General features: G+C 47.5%; 1 protein-coding gene across 9 annotated transcripts in view; it reads right to left on the reverse strand.

The window, feature by feature from the left end:
- Nucleotides 1-15343: 15343 nt before the first annotated feature.
- LOC119323648 (achilleol B synthase-like) overlaps nt 15344-18825 on the reverse strand; it is a 20583-nt gene continuing 17101 nt past the window's right edge. For 5 of the 9 annotated variants that reach the window (XM_037597349.1, XM_037597348.1, XM_037597344.1 and 2 more), the window contains 5 exons: nt 17553-17599; nt 17313-17456; nt 17039-17216; nt 16324-16582; nt 15344-15747 (listed from right to left, as the gene is read on the reverse strand). In XM_037597349.1, the coding sequence (XP_037453246.1) occupies nt 16421-16582; nt 17039-17216; nt 17313-17456; nt 17553-17599 (531 nt within the window). In that variant the 3' untranslated portion in view covers nt 15344-15747; nt 16324-16420. Of the gene's footprint in view, nt 15748-16323; nt 16583-17038; nt 17217-17312; nt 17457-17552; nt 17600-18825 lie in introns of those variants that run through there. The other 4 variants (XM_037597347.1, XM_037597345.1, XM_037597346.1 and 1 more) reach the window with 4 other exon arrangements.

An 18825-nucleotide genomic window follows, 5' to 3' on the forward strand; every position in this document is an offset into this window, starting at 1 on the left:
GTGTTATGGGGTGCTTAAGCCCCTAGTGTATTGGCCATACCAAAGTGTATGGCTGCATAATGACTGAACATATATATAAAAAGGGATACAATAATAGATAGAAGCTATGTATTGTTTATTATTAAGGGGCTGCTATGAAAGCAGAATGATACAAATAGTGCGATAAGCAAGAGATGGGATTATTTGACATGTCCCCCTCCAGGGGCAAGCACCGGGTTTTGTAAATAAAAACAGGTATTTAACTCGTTATAAAGGCCACCCGGACATTCGACGCGGCTTGTCCTCACCCTGGTTGTTGTATCGTGTGTTCAGCGAGTGTATTGCCGGACAGGCCTTCTGAGTAATCGGGGCCTGAAAGTATATAAAAAAGGAAAACGGCCGAATAGGGATCCCCTAAGTGCGGTTGAGCCGCATTCTGGGCGTGCCGTAGTTGTGCCCCTCCCCTTATGCCCATGGTATTTTCAAAGTGTAATTATGTACGCGTGGTACCGATAGCACCATCTGACGAGGGCTGGGATTGGGGCCGCAGTGCTATGCTTGCTCGGATCGTGCCGGCCGGTTCTTTTGTAGGTTGCTTCGGGCGCGCTTGACGTTGTCCGGACGTTTGATTCCCGAATTGGAGAGCTGCCTTGAGAGGCTGCTCTGTACTTCCGCCGCCAGGGCCGCTGTGTGCTCCTCCATTCGGAGAGAGCGTTCGGTGTTTCCATTGACCGTGATGACTCCGCGAGGGCCTGGCATCTTGAGCCTGAGATATGCGTAGTGCGGCACCACATTGAACTTTGCAAATGCGGTTCGTCTGAGCAGGGCGTGATAGCCACTGCGGAATGGGACTATGTCGAAGATTAACTCTTCGCTTCGGAAATTATCCGGGGATCTGAAGACCACTTCGAGTGTAACTGGGCCTGTCCAGCTGGCTTCTACACCCGGTATGACACCTTTAAAGGTTGTCTTTGTGGGTTTGATCCTTGAGGGATCTATACCCATTTTTCGCACTGTATCCTGATAAAGCAGGTTCAGGCTGCTGCCGCCGTCCATGAGGACTCTGGTGAGGTGAAATCCGTCAATGATTGGGTCTAGGACCAATGCGGTGAATCCGCCGTGATGGATGCTAGTGGGGAGGTCCCTTCGATCAAACGTGATCGGGCAGGAGGACCATGGGTTGAACTTTGGGGCGACTGGATCCAACGCGTAGACGTCCTTGAGAGCACGCTTCCGCTCCCTCTTGGGGATGTGGGTTTCGTATATTATGTTCACCGTCCGCACTTGCGGGGGGAATCCCTTCTGTCCTCTGTTGTTCGGCGGCTAGGGCTCCTCCTCGTCATCGCTACGCAGCCCCTTGTCTCTGGCCTCGGCACTTAACTTGCCTGCCTGCTTGAACACCCAACAATCCCTGTTGGTGTGATTGGCTTGTTGTTCGGGGGTGCCGTATATCTGGCACGAGCGGTCGAGTATCCGGTCTAGGTTCGATGGGCCCAGAGGGTTTCTTTTGAATGTCTTCTTCCACTGATTGGGTTTAGAGCCTCTGAATCCGGCGTTGACTGTCGTATCCTCAGTATTTTCGCCATTAATGCGGCGCTTGTGCTTGTTGCGACGTGACCTGCCATTGTTGTCCTTGGTATTCGGATTACCAGGGCTCTTGGTTATGTTATTGCTACGAGCTAGCCAGCTGTCTTCGCCCGCGCAGAAGCGGGTCATGAGTGTCGTGAGGGCTGCCATAGATTTCGGCTTTTCCTGTCCTAGGTGCCGGGCAAGCCATTCATCTCGGATGTTGTGCCTGAAGGCTGCAAGGGCCTCGGCGTCCAGACAGTCGACTATTTGATTTTTCTTGGTTAGGAACCGTGTCCAGAATTGTCTGGTCGATTCTTCTGGCTGCTGGATCATGTGGCTTAGGTCATCGGCGTCTGGTGGTCGCACATAAGTGCCCTGGAAGTTGTCAAGGAATGCGGATTCCAGGTCCTCCCAGCAACTAATTGACTCTGCTGGCAGGCAGTTAAGCCAATGTCGTGCTGGTCCTTTAAGCTTGAGCGGGAGGTATTTGATGGCGTGTAGATCATCGCCGTGGGCCATGTGGATATGGAGGAGATAGTCCTCGATCCATACCGCGGGATCAGTTGTGCCGTCGTATGATTCGATGTTTACAGGTTTAAAACCATTGGGGATTTTATGATCCACTACTTCGTTTGTGAAGCATAGGGGGTGTGCGGCGCCCCTGTATTGGGCTATATCACGACGCAGCTCGGATGAGCTTGGTCTGTTGTATTCGGCCTGGCCGTACTTATCATATCCGGCGTGACGACTGGCGTCACGTGAAGCAGGGCGCCCATGTGATCCATAGATCGATCTTGCTTGCCTTGCCTTGTTCTCCAATATGTCTTGCAGGTCTGTTGCGTCTCCCCGTACTCTGGCATGCTTTGAGTGGTGCCGGGGTGCGGCTTGGGTTGAGGGCCTGAAGGCCTCTCTGTCGCGGCCACGGGGTGGCCGATCGGGCGCATCGTACGCTGGTGATGTAGGTTTAGTTGCTTCCTCCTCAAGTTGGGGTAGCAGCATGTGCTTTGGGTAGCTCTTGGAGGGGCGCTCGAGTTTATACTCTTCGGCCGCCAGGACTTCAGTCCATCTGTCGGCTAGCAAGTCTTGGTCAGCTCTAAGCTGCTTCTATTTTTTCTTGAGGCTGCGTGCCGTGGCCATAAGCCTGCGTTTGAAGCGCTCTTGTTTGATGGGATCCTCTGGCACGACGAATTCGTCGTCGTCGAGGCTTGCCTCGTCTTCGAAGGGAGGCATATAGTTGTCACCCTCAACCTCTCTGTCGGCCGCTCTCTCATGAGGGCTGGCTCCTTCATCCTCCTGCGCTGAATCCTGCTGGAGGGGGTTATCTTCGGCACTGTCCGGCGTGTTGTTATCTCCGGTGCTGGATTCGCCGTTCTTGCTTTGGCGGGATTTAGAGCGCGCCGCTGACGTTGGCGCTTGGGTTGCTTCTTGGAGGGGTCATTCTCCATTTTTTCCTCGCCCTCCCCTGCTTTGGGGGTGTCCACCATGTATATGTCATATGACGAGGTAGCTTTCCAGTTCCCTATAGGTGTTGGTTCTTGGTCCTCTCCTCCATCGGCATCCATACCATCGATGTCTTCGGAGTCAAAGTCGAGCATGTCGGTTAAATCGTTGATAGTGACTACAAAGTGGGTGGTGGGTGGGTTCCGAATTTCTTCGTCGTCCGTATCCCAACCCTGCTGACCATAGTCCGGCCAGGGCTCTCCTGACAAAGAGAGAGACTTTAGGGAGTTCAGGATATCGCCAAAGGGCGAGTGCTGAAATACGGTCGCGGCGGTGAACTCCACAATCGGAGCCCAATCGGGTTCGATCAGAAGGGGTGCAGGAGATTCGGAGTCCGGAACGGAGTCTGGCACCTTGGAGTCACGGGCCTTGCAAAGGACCCGGCTGGTATTCGGCTCTATCACCATAGAGATTACGGCTCCTGGGGCAACGTCCAACCGTCCATCCCTGGTTAGCGTAGTCGGCTCCGAACTAATGGTCGGATCGGACTCCTAAGCGGCACTCTGGGCGCTGTCCGGCGGCAGAGCTAGATCGTGCCCATCAAGACAGTGTGGCGCGCTCGGCCGTGGCTCGAATCCGTCGAAGATCAAGTCCCCGCGAATGTTGGCCGTGTAGTTTAAGCTTCCAAACCTGGCCTGATGGCCAGGGGCGTAGCTTTCGATCTGCTCCAGATGGCCAAACGAGTTGGCCCGCAGTGCGAAGCCGCCGAATACGAAGATCTGTCCGGGGAGAAAAGTCTCACCCTGGACCGCGTCGTGGTTGATGATCGAAGAAGCCATCGGGCCTAAAGGCGACGACACAGAGGAACTCTCAATGAAAGCACCAATGTCGGTGTCAAAACCGGCGGATCTTGGGTAGGGGGTCCCGAACTATGCGTCTAGGCAGATGGTAACAGGAGACAAGGGACACGATGTTTTTACCCAGGTTCGGGCCCTCTCGTGGAGGTAAAACCCTACTCCTGCTTGAATAATATTGATGGTATGGGTATTACAAGAGTTGATCTACCATGAGATCAGAGAGCCTAAACCCTAGAAGCTAGCCTATGGTATGATTGTTGTTCGTCCTACGGACTAAAACTCTCCGGTTTATATAGACACCGGAGAGGGCTAGGGTTACACAGAGTCGGTTACAATGGGAGGAGATCTTCATCTCGTATCGCCAAGCTTGCCTTCCATGCCAAGGAAAGTCCCATCCGGACACGGTACGGAGTCTTCAATCTTGTATCTTCATAGTCCGGGAGTCCGGCCAAAGGTCATAGTCCGGCCAGCCGGACACCCCCTAATCCAGGACTCCCTCAGTCGGGTCCTATCATATCCAATCTATGCAGGTCTATGGCCATTATCTATTGCCATGGTTGATGGGTAGGGAGCAGTCCCCCGTCCAGATCCAGAGGGGCTGGATTGGGGTGTTGGAAATATGCCCTAGAGGCAATAATAAATAAGTTATTATTATATTTCTTTGTTCATGATAATAGTCTTTTATTCATGCTATAACTGTATTATCCGGAAATCGTAATACACGTGTGAATACATAGACCACAATATGTCCCTAGTGAGCCTCTAGTTGACTAGCTCGTTGTGATCAACAGATAGTCATGGTTTCCTGGCTATGGACATTGGATGTCTTTGATAACGGGATCACATCATTAGGAGAATGATGTGATGGACAAGACCCAATCCTAAGCATAGCACAAAGATCGTGTAGTTCGTTTGCTAGAGCTTCGCCAATGTCAAGTATCTCTTCCTTTGACCATGAGATCGTGTAACTCCTGGATACCGTAGGAGTGCTTTGGGTGTATCAAACGTCACAACGTAACTGGGTGACTATAAAGGTGCACTGCAGGTATCTCCGAAAGTATCTATTGTTTTATGCGGATCGAGACTGGGATTTGTCACTCCGTGTAAACGGAGAGGTATCTCTGGGCCCACTCGGTAGGACATCATCATATGCGCAATGTGACCAAGGAGTTGATCACGGGATGATGTGTTACGGAACGAGTAAAGTGACTTGCCGGTAACAAGATTGAACAAGGTATTGGATACCGACGATCGAATCTCGGGCAAGTAACATACCGCTAGACAAAGGGAATTGAATACGGGATCGATTGAGTCCTTGACATCGTGGTTCATCCGATGAGATCATCGTGGAACATGTGGGAGCCAACATGGGTATCCAGATCCCGCTGTTGGTTATTGACCGGAGAACGTCTCGGTCATGTCTGCATGTCTCCCGAACCTGTAGGGTCTACACACTTAAGGTTTGATGACGCTAGGGTTATAAAGGAAGCTTGTATGTGGTTACCGAATGTTGTTCGGAGTCCCGGATGAGATCCCGGACGTCACGAGGAGTTCCGGAATGGTCCGGAGGTACAGATTTATATATAGGAAGTCCTGTTTCGGCCATCGGGACAAGTTTCGGGGTCATCGGTATTGTACCGGGACCACCGGAAGGGTCCCGGGGGCCCACCGGGTGGGGCCACCTGCCCCGGGGGGCCACATGGGCTGTAGGGGGTGCGCCTTGGCCCACATGGGCCAAGGGCACCAGCCCCAAGAGGCCCATGCGCCTAGGGAACCCTAGAGGGAAGAGTCCTCGAAGGGGAAGGCACCTCCGAGGTGCCTTGGGGAGGATGGACTCCTCCCCCCTTCTTGGCCGCACCCCAAAACCCATCTATGGCTGGCCGCCGCCCCTAGGGGGTGGGAAAACCCTAAAGGGGGCGCAGCCCCCTTCCCCCTATATATATTGAGGCATGGGGCTGCCCATAACACGCGATTTGATCTCTCGTTGGTGCAGCCCTGCCCCTCTCCCTCCTCCTCTTCTCCCATGGTGCTTGGCGAAGCCCTGCTGGATTGCCACGCTCCTCCATCACCACCACGCCATTGTGCTGCTGTTGGATGGAGTCTTCCTCAACCTCTCCCTCTCTCCTTGCTGGATCAAGGCGTGGGAGACGTCACCGGGCTGTACGTGTGTTGAACGCGGAGGTGCCGTGCGTTCGGCACTTGATCATCGGTGATTTGAATCACGACGAGTACGACTCCATCAACCCCGTTCACTTGAACGCTTCCGCTTAGCGATCTACAAGGGTATGTAGATGCACTCTCCTCTCCTTTCTACTCGTTGCTGGTCTCTCCATAGATAGATCTTGGCGTTACGTAGGAAAATTTTTGAATTTCTGCTACGTTCCCCAACAGTGGCATCATGAGCTAGGTCTATTGCGTAGATTCTTTGCACGAGTAGAACACAAAGTAGTTGTGGGCGTTGATGTTGTTCAATATGCTTACCGTTACTAGTCCAATCTTGTTTCGACGGTATTGTGGGATGAAGCGGCCCGGACCGACCTTACACGTACTCTTACGTGAGACAGGTTCCACCGATTGACATGCACTTGGTGCATAAGGTGGCTAGCGGGTGCCATTCTCTCCCACTTTAGTCGGAACGGATTCGATGAAAAGGGTCCTTATGAAGGGTAAATAGAAATTGGCATATCACGGTGTGGTCTTGCGTAGGTAAGAAACGTTCTTGCTAGAAACCCATAGCAGCCACGTAAAACATGCAACAACAATTAGAGGACGTCTAACTTGTTTTTGCAGGGTATGCTATGTGATGTGATATGGCCAAGAAGAATGTGATGAATGATATGTGATGTATGAGATTGATCATGTTCTTGTAATAGGATTCACGACTTGCATGTCGATGAGTATGACAACCGGCAGGAGCCATAGGAGTTGTCTTTATTTATTGTATGACCTGCGTGTCATTGAAGAACGCCATGTAAACTACTTTACTTTATTGCTAAACGCGTTAGTCATAGAAGTAGAAGTAGTCGTTGGCGTGACAACTTCATGAAGACACGATGATGGAGATCATGATGATGGAGATCATGGTGTCGTGCCGGTGACGATGATGATCATGGAGCCCCGAAGATGAAGATCAAAAGGAGCAAAATGATATTGGCCATATCATGTCACTATTTGATTTCATGTGATGTTTATCATGTTTATGCATCTTGTTTGCTTAGGACGACGGTAGTAAATAAGATGATCCCTTACAACAATTTCAAGAAGTGTTCTCCCCTAACTGTGCACCGTTGCTACAGTTCTGATCGGGTGTGATGGATTCTTACGTTCACATACAACGGGTGTAAGACAGTTTTACACAGCGAAAACACTTAGGGTTAACTTGACGAGCCTAGCATGTGCAGACATGGCCTCGGAACACGGAGACCGAAAGGTCGAGCATGAGTCGTATAGTAGATACGATCAACATGAAGATGTTCACCGATGATGACTAGTCCGTCTCACGTGATGATCGGACACGGCCTAGTTGACTCGGATCATGTGATCACTTAGATGACCAGAGGGATGTCTATCTGAGTGGGAGTTCATAAGATGAACTTAATTATCCTGAACATAGTCAAAAGACCCTTTGCAAATTATGTCGTAGCTCGTGCTATAGTTCTACTGTTTAGATATGTTCCTAGAGAAAATTATAGTTGAAAGTTGATAGTAGCGATTATGCGATCAGTAGAAAGCTTATGTCCTTAATGCACTGCTCAGTGTGCTAAACCCCAAACGTCGTTTGTGGATGTTTCGAACATCGAACATACACGTTTTGATAACTACGTGATAGTTCAGTTAAACGGTTTAGAATTGAGGCACCAAAGACGTTTTCGAAACGTCACGGAACATATGAGATGTTTCGAGGGCTGAAATTGGGATTTCAGGCTCGTGCCCACGTCAAGAGGTTTGAGACCTCCGACGATTTTCTTAGCCTGCAAACTAAGGGAGAAAAGCTCAATCGTTGAGCTTGTGCTCAGATTGTCTGAGTGCAACAATCACTTGAATCGAGTGGGAGTTGATCTTCCAGATGAGATAGTGATGTTTCCCCAAAGTCATTGCCACCAGGCTGCTAGAGCTTTGTGATGAACTATAACATATCAGGGATAAATAAGATGATCCTTGAGGTATTCACGATGTTTGACACCGCGAAAGTAGAAATCAAGAAGGAGCATCAATTGTTGATGGTTGGTGAAACCACTAGTTTCAAGAAGGGCAAGGGAACAAAGGGATACTTCATGAAATGGCAATTCAGCTGCTGCCCAAGTGAAGAAACCCAAGGTTGAACCCAAACCCGAGACTAAGTGCTTCTGTAATAAGGGGAACAACCACTGGAGCAGCATTACCCTAGATACTTGGTAGATGAGAAGGCTGGCAAGGTCGATAGAAGTATATTGGATATACATTATGTTAATGTGTACTTTACTAGTACTCCTAGTAGCACCAGGGTATTAGATACCGGTTCGGTTGCTAAGCGTTAGTAACTCGAAATAAAAGGCTACGGAATAAACGGAGACTAGCTAAAGGAGAGCTGACGATATGTGTTGGAAGTGTTTCCAAGTTTGACATAATCAAACATCGCACGCTCCCTCTACCATCAAGATTAGTATTAAACCTGAATGGTTTATTGAATCTCGATCGTAGTGATACACATTTTCATGCCAAAAGATATAAGATAGTAATGATAGTACCACTCACTTGTGGCACTGCCATGTAAGTCAAATGGTATAAAACGCATGAAGAAGCTCCATGTTGATGGATCTTTGGACTCACTCGTTTTTGAAAAGTTTGAGACATGCGAACCATGTCTATTGGTGTATATGCATGAAGAAACTCCATGCAAATGGATCGTTTGGACTCACTTGATTTTGAATCACTTGAGATATGCAAATCATACCACATGGGCAAGATGACTGAAAAGCCTCGTTTTCAGTAAGATGGAACAAGATAGCAACTTGTAGGAAGTAACACATTTTGATGTGTGCAGTCCAATGAGTGCTGAGGCATGCAGTGAATATCGTTATGTTCTTACTTCACAGATGATTCAAGTAGATGTTGAGAATATTTACTTGATGAAACACAAGTCTGAATTATTGAATGGTTCAAGTAATTTCAGAGTGAAGTAGCAGATCATTGTGACAAGAGGATAAAATGTCTATGATATGATCATAGAGATGAATATCTGAGTTACGAGCTTTGGCACGCAATTAAGACATTGTGGAAATTGTTTCGCAATTAATACCGCCTGGAACACCATAGTGTGATGGTGTGTCCGAACATCATAGTTGCACCCTATTGGATATGGTGCGTACCATGATGTCTCTTATCGAATTACCACTATTGTCCATGGGTTAGGCATTAGAGACAACCACATTTACTTTAATAGGGTACCACGTAATTCCGTTGAGATGACACCGTATGAATTATGGTTTAGAGAAACCTAAGTTGTCGTTTCTTAAATGTTTGGGGCTGCGACGCTTATGTGAAAAAGTTTCAGGATTGATAAGCTCGAATCCAAAGCGGATAAAATGCATCTTCATAGGACACCCAAAACAGTTGGGTATACCTCCTAATTCAGATCCGAAAGCAATATGGATTGTTTCTTGAATCGGGTCCTTTCTCGAGGAAAGGTTTCTCTCGAAAGAGTTGAGTGGGAGGATGGTGGAGACTTGATATGGTTATTGAACCATCACTTCAACCAGTGTGTAGCAGGGCACAGGAAGTTGTTCCTGTGTCACCTACACCAATTGAAGTGGAAGCTTATGATATTGATCATGAGACTTCGCATCAAGTCACTCCCAAACCTTGTGGGATGACAAGGATGCGTACTACTTCAGAGTGGTACGTAATCCTGTCTTGGAAGTCATGTTGCTAGACAACAATGAACCTGCGAGCTATGGAGAAGCGATGGTAGGCCCGAATTCCGACAAATGGTTAGAAGCCATGAAATCCGAGATAGTATCCATATATCAGAACAAAGCATGGACTTTGATGGACTTGCCCGATGATCGGCAATCCATTGAGATAAATGGATCTTTTAAGAAGAAGATGGACGTGGATGGTAATGTCACCATCTATGAAGCTCGACTTGTGGCGAAATGTTTTCCGACAAGTTCAAGGAGTTGACTACGATGAGATTTTCTCACTCATAGCGGTGCTTAAAGTCCGTCGGAATCATGTTAGCATTAGCTGCATTTATGAAATCTGGCAGATGGATGTCAAGACAAGTTTCCTTACTAGTTTTCGTAAGGAAAGGTTGTATGCAATACAATCAAAAAGGTTTTTGTCGATCCTAAGGATGCTAAAAGGTATGCTAGCTCCAACGATCCTTCTAAGGACTGGAGTAAGCATCTCGGAGTTGGAATGTATGCTTTGATGAGATGATCAAAGATTTTGGATTTATACAAAGTTTATGAGAAACTTGTATTTCCAAAGAAGTGAGTGGGAGCACTATAGAATTTCTGATGAGTATATGTTGTTGACATATTGTTGATCAGAAATGATGTAGAATTTCTAGAAAGCATATAGGGTTATTTGAAAGGTGTTTTTCAATGGAAAGCCTGGATTAAGCTACTTGAACATTGAGCATCAAGATCTATAAGGATAGATCAAAATGCTTGATAATACTTTCAAATGAGCACATACCTTGACATGATCTTGAAGGTGTTCAAGATGGACCAATCAAAGAAGGAGTTCTTGCCTGAGTTGTAAGGTACGAAGTTAAGACTTAAAGCTCGACCACTGCAGAAAAGAGAGAAAGGACAAAGGTCGTCCCCTATGCTTAAAACGTAGGCTCTTCAGTATGCTATGTTGTGTACCGCACCTGAAGTGTGCCTTGCCATGAGTCAGTCAGGGGGTACAAGAGTGATCCAAGAATGGCTCACAGGACAGCGGTCAAAGTTATCCTTAGTAACTAGTGGACTAAGGAATTTTTCTCGATTATGGAGGTGGTAAAAGAGTTCGTCGTAAAGGTTACGTCGATGCAAGCTTAACACCTATCCGGATAGCTCTAAGTAGAGATACCGGATACGTACAATGGGGCAACAATTTAGAATAGCTCCAAGTAGAACATTTATTTGGAACAGCTCCAAATAGAGCGTGGTAGCTGCATCTAGGAGATGACATAGAGATTTGTAAAGTACACATGAATCTGAAAGGTTCAGACCCGTTGACTAAAACCTCTCTCACAAGCAACATGATCAAACCTAAAACTCATTGAGTATTAATCACGTAGTGATGTGAACTAGACTACTGATTCTAGTAAACTCTTGGGTGTTAGTCACATGGCGATGTGACCTGTGAGTGTTAATCACATGGCGATGTGAACTAGATTATTGACTCTAGTGCAAGTGGGAGACTGTTGGAAATATGCCCTAGAGGCAATAATAAATAAGTTATTATTATATTTCTTTGTTCATGATAATAGTCTTTTATTCATGCTATAACTGTATTATCCGGAAATCGTAATACATGTGTGAATACATAGACCACAATATGTCCCTAGTGAGCCTCTAGTTGACTAGCTCGTTGTGATCAACAGATAGTCATGGTTTCCTGGCCATGGACATTGGATGTCGTTGATAACGGGATCACATCATTAGGAGAATGATGTGATGGACAAGACCCAATCTAAGCATAGCACAAAGATCGTGTAGTTCGTTTGCTAGAGCTTCGCCAATGTCAAGTATCTCTTCCTCTGACCATGAGATCGTGTAACTCCTGGATACCGTAGGAGTGCTTTGGGTGTATCAAACGTCACAACGTAACTGGGTGACTATAAAGGTGCACTGCAGGTATCTCCGAAAGTATCTATTGTTTTATGCGGATCGAGACTGGGATTTGTCACTCCGTGTAAACGGAGAGGTATCTCTGGGCCCACTCGGTAGGACATCATCATATGCGCAATGTGACCAAGGAGTTGATCACGGGATGATGTGTTATGGAACGAGTAAAGTGACTTGCCGGTAACGAGATTGAACAAGGTATTGGATACCGACGATCAAATCTCGGGCAAGTAACATACCGCTAGACAAAGGGAATTGAATACGGGATCGATTGAGTCCTTGACAACGTGGTTCATCCGATGAGATCATCGTGGAACATGTGGGAGCCAACATGGGTATCCAGATCCCGCTGTTGGTTATTGACCGGAGAACGTCTCGGTCATGTCTGCATGTCTCCCGAACCCGTAGGGTCTACACACTTAAGGTTCGATGATGCTAGGGTTATAAAGGAAGCTTGTATGTGGTTACCGAATGTTGTTCGGAGTCCCGGATGAGATCCCGGACGTCACGAGGAGTTCCGGAATGGTCCGGAGGTAAAGATTTATATATAGGAAGTCCTATTTCGGCCATCGGGACAAGTTTCGGGGTCATCGGTATTGTACCGGGACCACCGGAAGGGTCCCGGGGACCCACCGGGTGGGGCCACCTGCCCCGGGGGGCCACATGGGCTGTAGGGGGTGCGCCTTGGCTCACATGGGCCAAGGGCACCAGCCCCAAGAGGCCCATGCGCCTAGGGAACCCTAGAGGGAAGAGTCCTCGAAGGGGAAGGCACCTTCGAGGTGCCTTGGGGAGGATGGACTCCTCCCCCCTTCTTGGCCGCACCCCAAAACCCATCTAGGGCTGGCTGCCGCCCCTAGGGGGTGGGAAAACCCTAAAGGGGGCGCAGCCCCCTTCCCCCTATATATATTGAGGCATGGGGCTGCCCATAACACGCGATTTGATCTCTCGTTGGTGCAGCCCTGCCCCTCTCCCTCCTCCTCTTCTCCCATGGTGCTTGGCGAAGCCCTGCTGGATTGCCACGCTCCTCCATCACCACCACGCCGTTGTGCTGCTGTTGGATGGAGTCTTCCTCAACCTCTCCCTTTCTCCTTGCTGGATCAAGGCGTGGGAGACGTCACCGGGCTGTACGTGTGTTGAACGCGGAGGTGCCATGCGTTCGGCACTTGATCATCGGTGATTTGAATCACGACGAGTACGACTCCATCAACCCCGTTCACTTGAACGCTTCCGCTTAGCGATCTACAAGGGTATGTAGATGCACTCTCCTCTCCTTTCTACTCGTTGCTGGTCTCTCCATAGATAGATCTTGGTGTTACGTAGGAAAATTTTTGAATTTCTGCTACGTTCCCCAACATGGGGGGGGGGCTTAGAATGATTCTTCTCTATCTATAGTTCATGGCCTATTAGAAGTAGAAGGTGCTCTAGTGCAATCCTTACTGACAGAAAAATATTGCAGTCAGGTTGATAATAGTCGGGAGGGGGGGTCGGAGTGGCCTCTTCCACGGCCTGATCTGCATTTTGCACGGGCTTGGGGCATCTCGGTTCTTTGGTGGGTGTTGACCGACTGCATGGTGGGGGCTGGCGGCAGCGGTGCAGGCTTGTGGTGGTGCTGGTGGCGGTGTTCTAGCTGTGGTACTCTAGCAGGTGGTGCAGGATGGTGGAGGCAACCCTCCTGGGTCCAAGCCAACGGCGGCAGTGGACCTAGGGCTCGCGCTTAGGTGGAACAGTTTTGGGCCAGAGGTGGATCGGAGTTGTCGCTCCAGGTAGGTGGGATTGGGCTAGGTTCAGGTGTTGTTCACAGGCAATGAGGTCTCTCTCCTCATGGGAAAGGTGGGTATCGATGGTGGTGGTGACATGGCTGTGTCATGCGACGGATCTATGCCAATGACCACGGATGTGGCGTCGTGCGAGCTTGCCTTAGACAATGCCGGGTCTTGCTCAGCAGTGGCCGTCGACAATCACTGAGTCGTGTCCCCCCGGTCTACTAGGATTGTCTAGCGACACAGGTGTTGGTGCTTCCTATGGTGGAGGCATTGGCCCCGACTCGGTAGCTAATGCGGGGCTATGAGTGGATGGAGTGCCTCCGCTCTTCCTATTGTGGTGTTTTAGACCATGAATGCCGGGGCGGCAGCCCTGCTGGGAGGTCCGCATGGTTTGCTCTCCAGTACGCACCACGTCGGCAGTGGTGTCTATGCCTCTTGGTCATGTGTGCGGAGAGGGTGTAGTGGTGGGTGGCTCGGGCTCACTCTTTGTGTTGTCAGGAGCGGCTCCCAGATCCGGATCCACTACTGGAATTTTCACATATGTCGGGTGTAATGCTCTTCGCCGAGTGCTAAAACACGGACACTCGGCAAAGCAAGCATTGCCGAGTGTCACTCTCGGCAAACCCACCTTCACGGCAAACTACACTCTTTGCCGTCACTGCCTCACGGCAAAGAGGCACCGCACGGCAAACCCTCCAGACGCTGAGAGCCGCTCACGGCAAAGAGTAGCCACGTGGCATGCCCATCCACAACAGACGGCTCCGTCAGTTACTGTCTACTTTCCAGAGTGTGGCTCTCGGCAAAGCACATGCAACATCCTTTTTTTGTGTGTGCATTCTTTCTAACTGACATGTGGTCCCAGTTTTGCCGGGAGTCACACTCGGCAAACATAGCGTTTGCCGAGAGCCACCCTCGGCAAAGGTGGCACTCTTTGCCGAGAGTGGCACTCAGCAAAGAAGGCCCTCGGCCTATTCGTCTGGTCCCACGTGTCAGGAGCTGACATGTGTCGGCCACCTACTGGTTGGCTGTGCCGAGAGGGGCACTCGACAAAGATGGCCCTCGGCCTGTTCACCTGGTCCCACGTGTCAGGAGCTGACCCGTGTCGGCCACCTATTGGATGTATTTGCCGAGCGGGGCAATCGGCAAAGATGGCCCTCGGCCTGTTCACCTGGTCCCACGTGTCAGGATCTCACACGTGTCAGCCACCTACTGGTTGGTTGTGCCAAGAGGGGCACTCGGCAAAGATGGCCCTCGGCCTATTCGCCTAGTCCCACGTGTCAGGAGATGACACGTGTCGGCCACCTATTGGTTTTCTTTGTCAAGAGTGTCACTCGGCAAAGATGGCCCTCGGCCTGTTCGCCTGGTCCCACGTGTCAGGAGCTGACACGTGTCGGCCACCTACTAGCTGGCTTTGCCGAGAGGGGCACTCGACAAAGATGGCCCCTGGTCCCACGTGTCAGGAACCACCGTCACCGTCTGCTATCCGTTAGCTACTTTATTTTGCCGAGTGGTACTGTTTGGCTCTCGGCAAAGTCTTTGCCGAGTGTCCGCCTTCTGGCTCTCGGCAAACTCCTGTTTGCCGAAGAGGTGTACGCCGGGTGGCTTTTGCCGAGGGTGACACTCGGCAAAGGCTTTGCCGGCGGTTTTCAGCCCTTTGCCGAGTGTCCGTGGCACTCGGCGTAGGACAGAATTCCAGTAGTGATCTAGGAGCTGGTGCACATCATGGTTCTCTTGGGCGCCTTGTGCTACGAATAGCAACAAAGAAGAAAAGGGAAGAAGAGCTAGCTATGTGTGCTACGAATGAATCATTTTCCTTTGGACTTGTATATGTGTAGATTTACTTACAGTACATACCCCACATGAACAGTTATCTGGCCACACGAAAAAACAGATGTATGATTGGATATGCGTAACATTACAAACATATACGAAGTCTTATACAACACAAAATACCATATACACAAACATATGTGCGAATCTTGGCGCAGATCAAAGGCCAACAAAGTACGTGCCCCGCACTTGCATGCCCTAAATCCTCCCCTCCACAATATAGTAGGTATCATTTTTTAACACTAGTAGATATAATTATTACAACAATAAAGCCGTTCACATCCCTCTCCACGACATCAATATCTTTATTCTGATACTCCCCACAATATGATACATATCATTATTACAACAATGAAGGTATGCATGTCAGCTTCAGTTCTTGTTGCCAACAAGTCGGCAATGAAACTCTCCAAAAGCCCAAATTGGAAACAAGTTGCGGTAGTTGCTATAGTTGAAATAAAGAGACGAATTGAAGTTTCCAACAGTTTCCTGGAGTTAATATACAAATAAAAACATGTTATCCCTTGTGGAATAGCCTACAACCAACTGCAATCGAGACATGGTCCCAATAAGAGATCCCTCTATTTGGAAGTACGAGCAAACGAACAAGTGATACTTCTCTCATAGTTTGCCAGGTTTTACACTATCCGGTGGTTTTATCATTAGCCTATATTATCGAGAGACTACCTTTCTGTTACATTACCATTGCTGCCTTAAATGTATTATTTCTTCTATCCCCAAATAAATGGCATATAAATTCAAGTAAAAGGTCAATTATTTCTAGGTTTGACAAAACCTATATAAGAAACCATCAACAACTTCAATACTGAATAAATACATTATGAAAATATATCCAATGATGGATATATTGATATTGATTTGGTATTATTAATCTTCATACTTTTTGTACATATGCTTCATCAAACTTAGGAAGCATCGACTTTTTGACTCAGTTTATATGCCTTCTATTTAGGGACAAAGGGAATATATTGAATATACAGCTTTATTATCTACATAAGTGAACAAAAATATTGTTCCCTTCTACTAGAAAAATCCAGTACTTACTTGCTAGGGAAATTCTCCTGTCTCGGTTTGCAAGTTTATCAATTCTTTCGCAGCACGATACATTGGTGTGGGATCTCTTTCAACCTAGGCATTGTGATCAAGTATAAATGAATATCAAGTATTTTAACACATACCACGGGACTTTAAGATTATAATAAAATTTGGTCATACTTAAAGGGACAACTGAAGAAACCAAACCTGTCCAGCATAAAGTAAAGCTAACATTGCCCAAGCACTGTTCACAGCATGAGGACTCCCACTATCAACATAATCATGTTAAATTTCAAAGTGGAGATTATAAAACATGATAAGCATAAATCATACTGATCTTCGCTATATATCAAGATTTACAACATTGTACCGATCCGGTGATCCCATGTAACTTACATCAGGTATTTATAAGGAACATATAATCTGGTAGACTGTAGTCAAACACGGAATCTAAATCCATAAATTTGACTAAACATAGACAAAACATAGGGCATCATTGATCCATCCCTCTATTGGTTTAGGAGGCCGAACACATTTTTTCCGAGTTAAACCAACTTTCTTCTAAACACATGGTGTTTGGTTCTTATATGCCTAACAAAATAGTACCCACCTAAATGGTTTGCATGGAAGAATCTTACCTCAAAAGCACTCAACACACCCAAACTCAGCTAAACATCTTCGGTTAAACTATAAAGGACAATAGAATATTGGAGAAAAGAATTACCTCAGTCTCGCAACCAAGATAGTTCTCCCCCCATCCACCTGAACTGAGCTGCTTTGCCAGCAAGAAGCTGCATGCCTTCCTAATGGTAACACTATTCTCGTATGTTCTCCCAGCAGCAACTAATCCTTTTGTGGCAAAGAAGGTTGCATAAGTGAAGCACACACCCCAAGTACCATACCTGTTAAATTAATTTGTATAACATAAGGCTATTAGCTACAGGATTTAAAGTCAACATATATGATGTCACACACTTAATGATTTTTTTAAATCATACCATGAGCCATCGGTTCGTTGTTGTTTCTCGATGAATAATGTCCCTTTCTTGATGCATTCTTCTATCTCTTCACAACGGTATTCAGGGTACGAGTTTCTGAACAATATTAGAGCTTGAACTAAGGATGATGTGCATTCAACATAGCTGCATATGGTTCCATACCATGAGTTAATTCCACAATGATACAGTTCAAATGAACTAGTCAAATTTTACAAATGAACAAATATGTCAACATCTTACGGGTAGTCAACGATGATGTTGCGGAAACTCTCTGAAGGATTCAGAATCTGGCCAGCAATCGTGTTCTAAGTAAGTAGCTAGTATATATAATTCAAAAGAATCATAGTGTCAAGACAATGATCAAACATAATGAGGTGACTGGTGTGTCAAGGTCCATACCTGTATGGCAACTATGTGCTATCACTAATGCCCCCCAAATTATTATAGATTTAGTTTAAAATGAACAATCATTTATTATATGTGAGTGGAAATAACCATGTGCCTTATAATTCATTTGTAGGACTTCCCTTATCTTGTACTCTATGCACTTTGCTCGCTCCTCGCTTATATGTCTTTCAAGATGCACGATGTGCAAAACCACAGGCAAGCTACTTGCTATTCCTATCACATGTATTATGTAAAATTCACTTGTTTCTTTGTGATTATTACAGTATCCACATTGCAGCACATTGTGTTAGGTGCAGTTTCACTACCTCACCATGCACTTGGTTCAATCATCTCTTTTTAGGATTATTCAATTTAACTACCCATATTTGCCCTTAACATTACATCTGTTATGCTCTACATTAGATATTTTCTAAGATGGGTCCCACATATAAGGTGATTTCATTGCATGTTTTTATTCCTTCTCTTTCGCTTCTTGCAGTAATCTTCACCAATTTACTCTTTATATGATTTTTAAATACCCTTTATCTTCTTCTGCGGCTACCAACCCACCACCTATATGAACTGATTAGCTGCGTACATAACATATAGCTTAATGATGAGAGAGACTCTTTAACATCGACCCTCCACTACTAGGAAAAACCTTATAGATAGATGCTTAGCAGTAGTGTGGATTTAGAACACGCACAAGCCCCGCGCTACTACTACTATGTTAGTAGTAGCGCGGGCTGTAAACCCACGCTGCCTCTTTAGGTGACCTGAGGGTTCCCCCGGGTCTCGCCATAGTAGTAGCACGGGTCATCGAACCCGTGCTACAACAAATCACATAGCTGTCGCGCATGTTCTTGGCCCATGCTGCTACTATGGAGAGCCCCAGGGAGGTGCACTGCGGCCCCCATGGGCTTGGCTTAGCAGTAGCGTCGGCTTTGTAGCCCACGCTACTGCTACACAGCCTTACCCCCCCCCACCCCCCCCACCCCACCCCATGCGCGATCGTCCACTTCTCACTCTCTTGTGCTCAGTCGTTGTCACCATCCTCGTGTGCTGCCGTCCACCATTGCCGCTATCTCGACCTCGGTAAGCCTCCTTCTCCCTCCTCCTCCTTCCT

Source organism: Triticum dicoccoides, chromosome 6B, assembly GCF_002162155.2.
Source record: "Triticum dicoccoides isolate Atlit2015 ecotype Zavitan chromosome 6B, WEW_v2.0, whole genome shotgun sequence".
NCBI lineage: Eukaryota > Viridiplantae > Streptophyta > Magnoliopsida > Poales > Poaceae > Triticum > Triticum dicoccoides.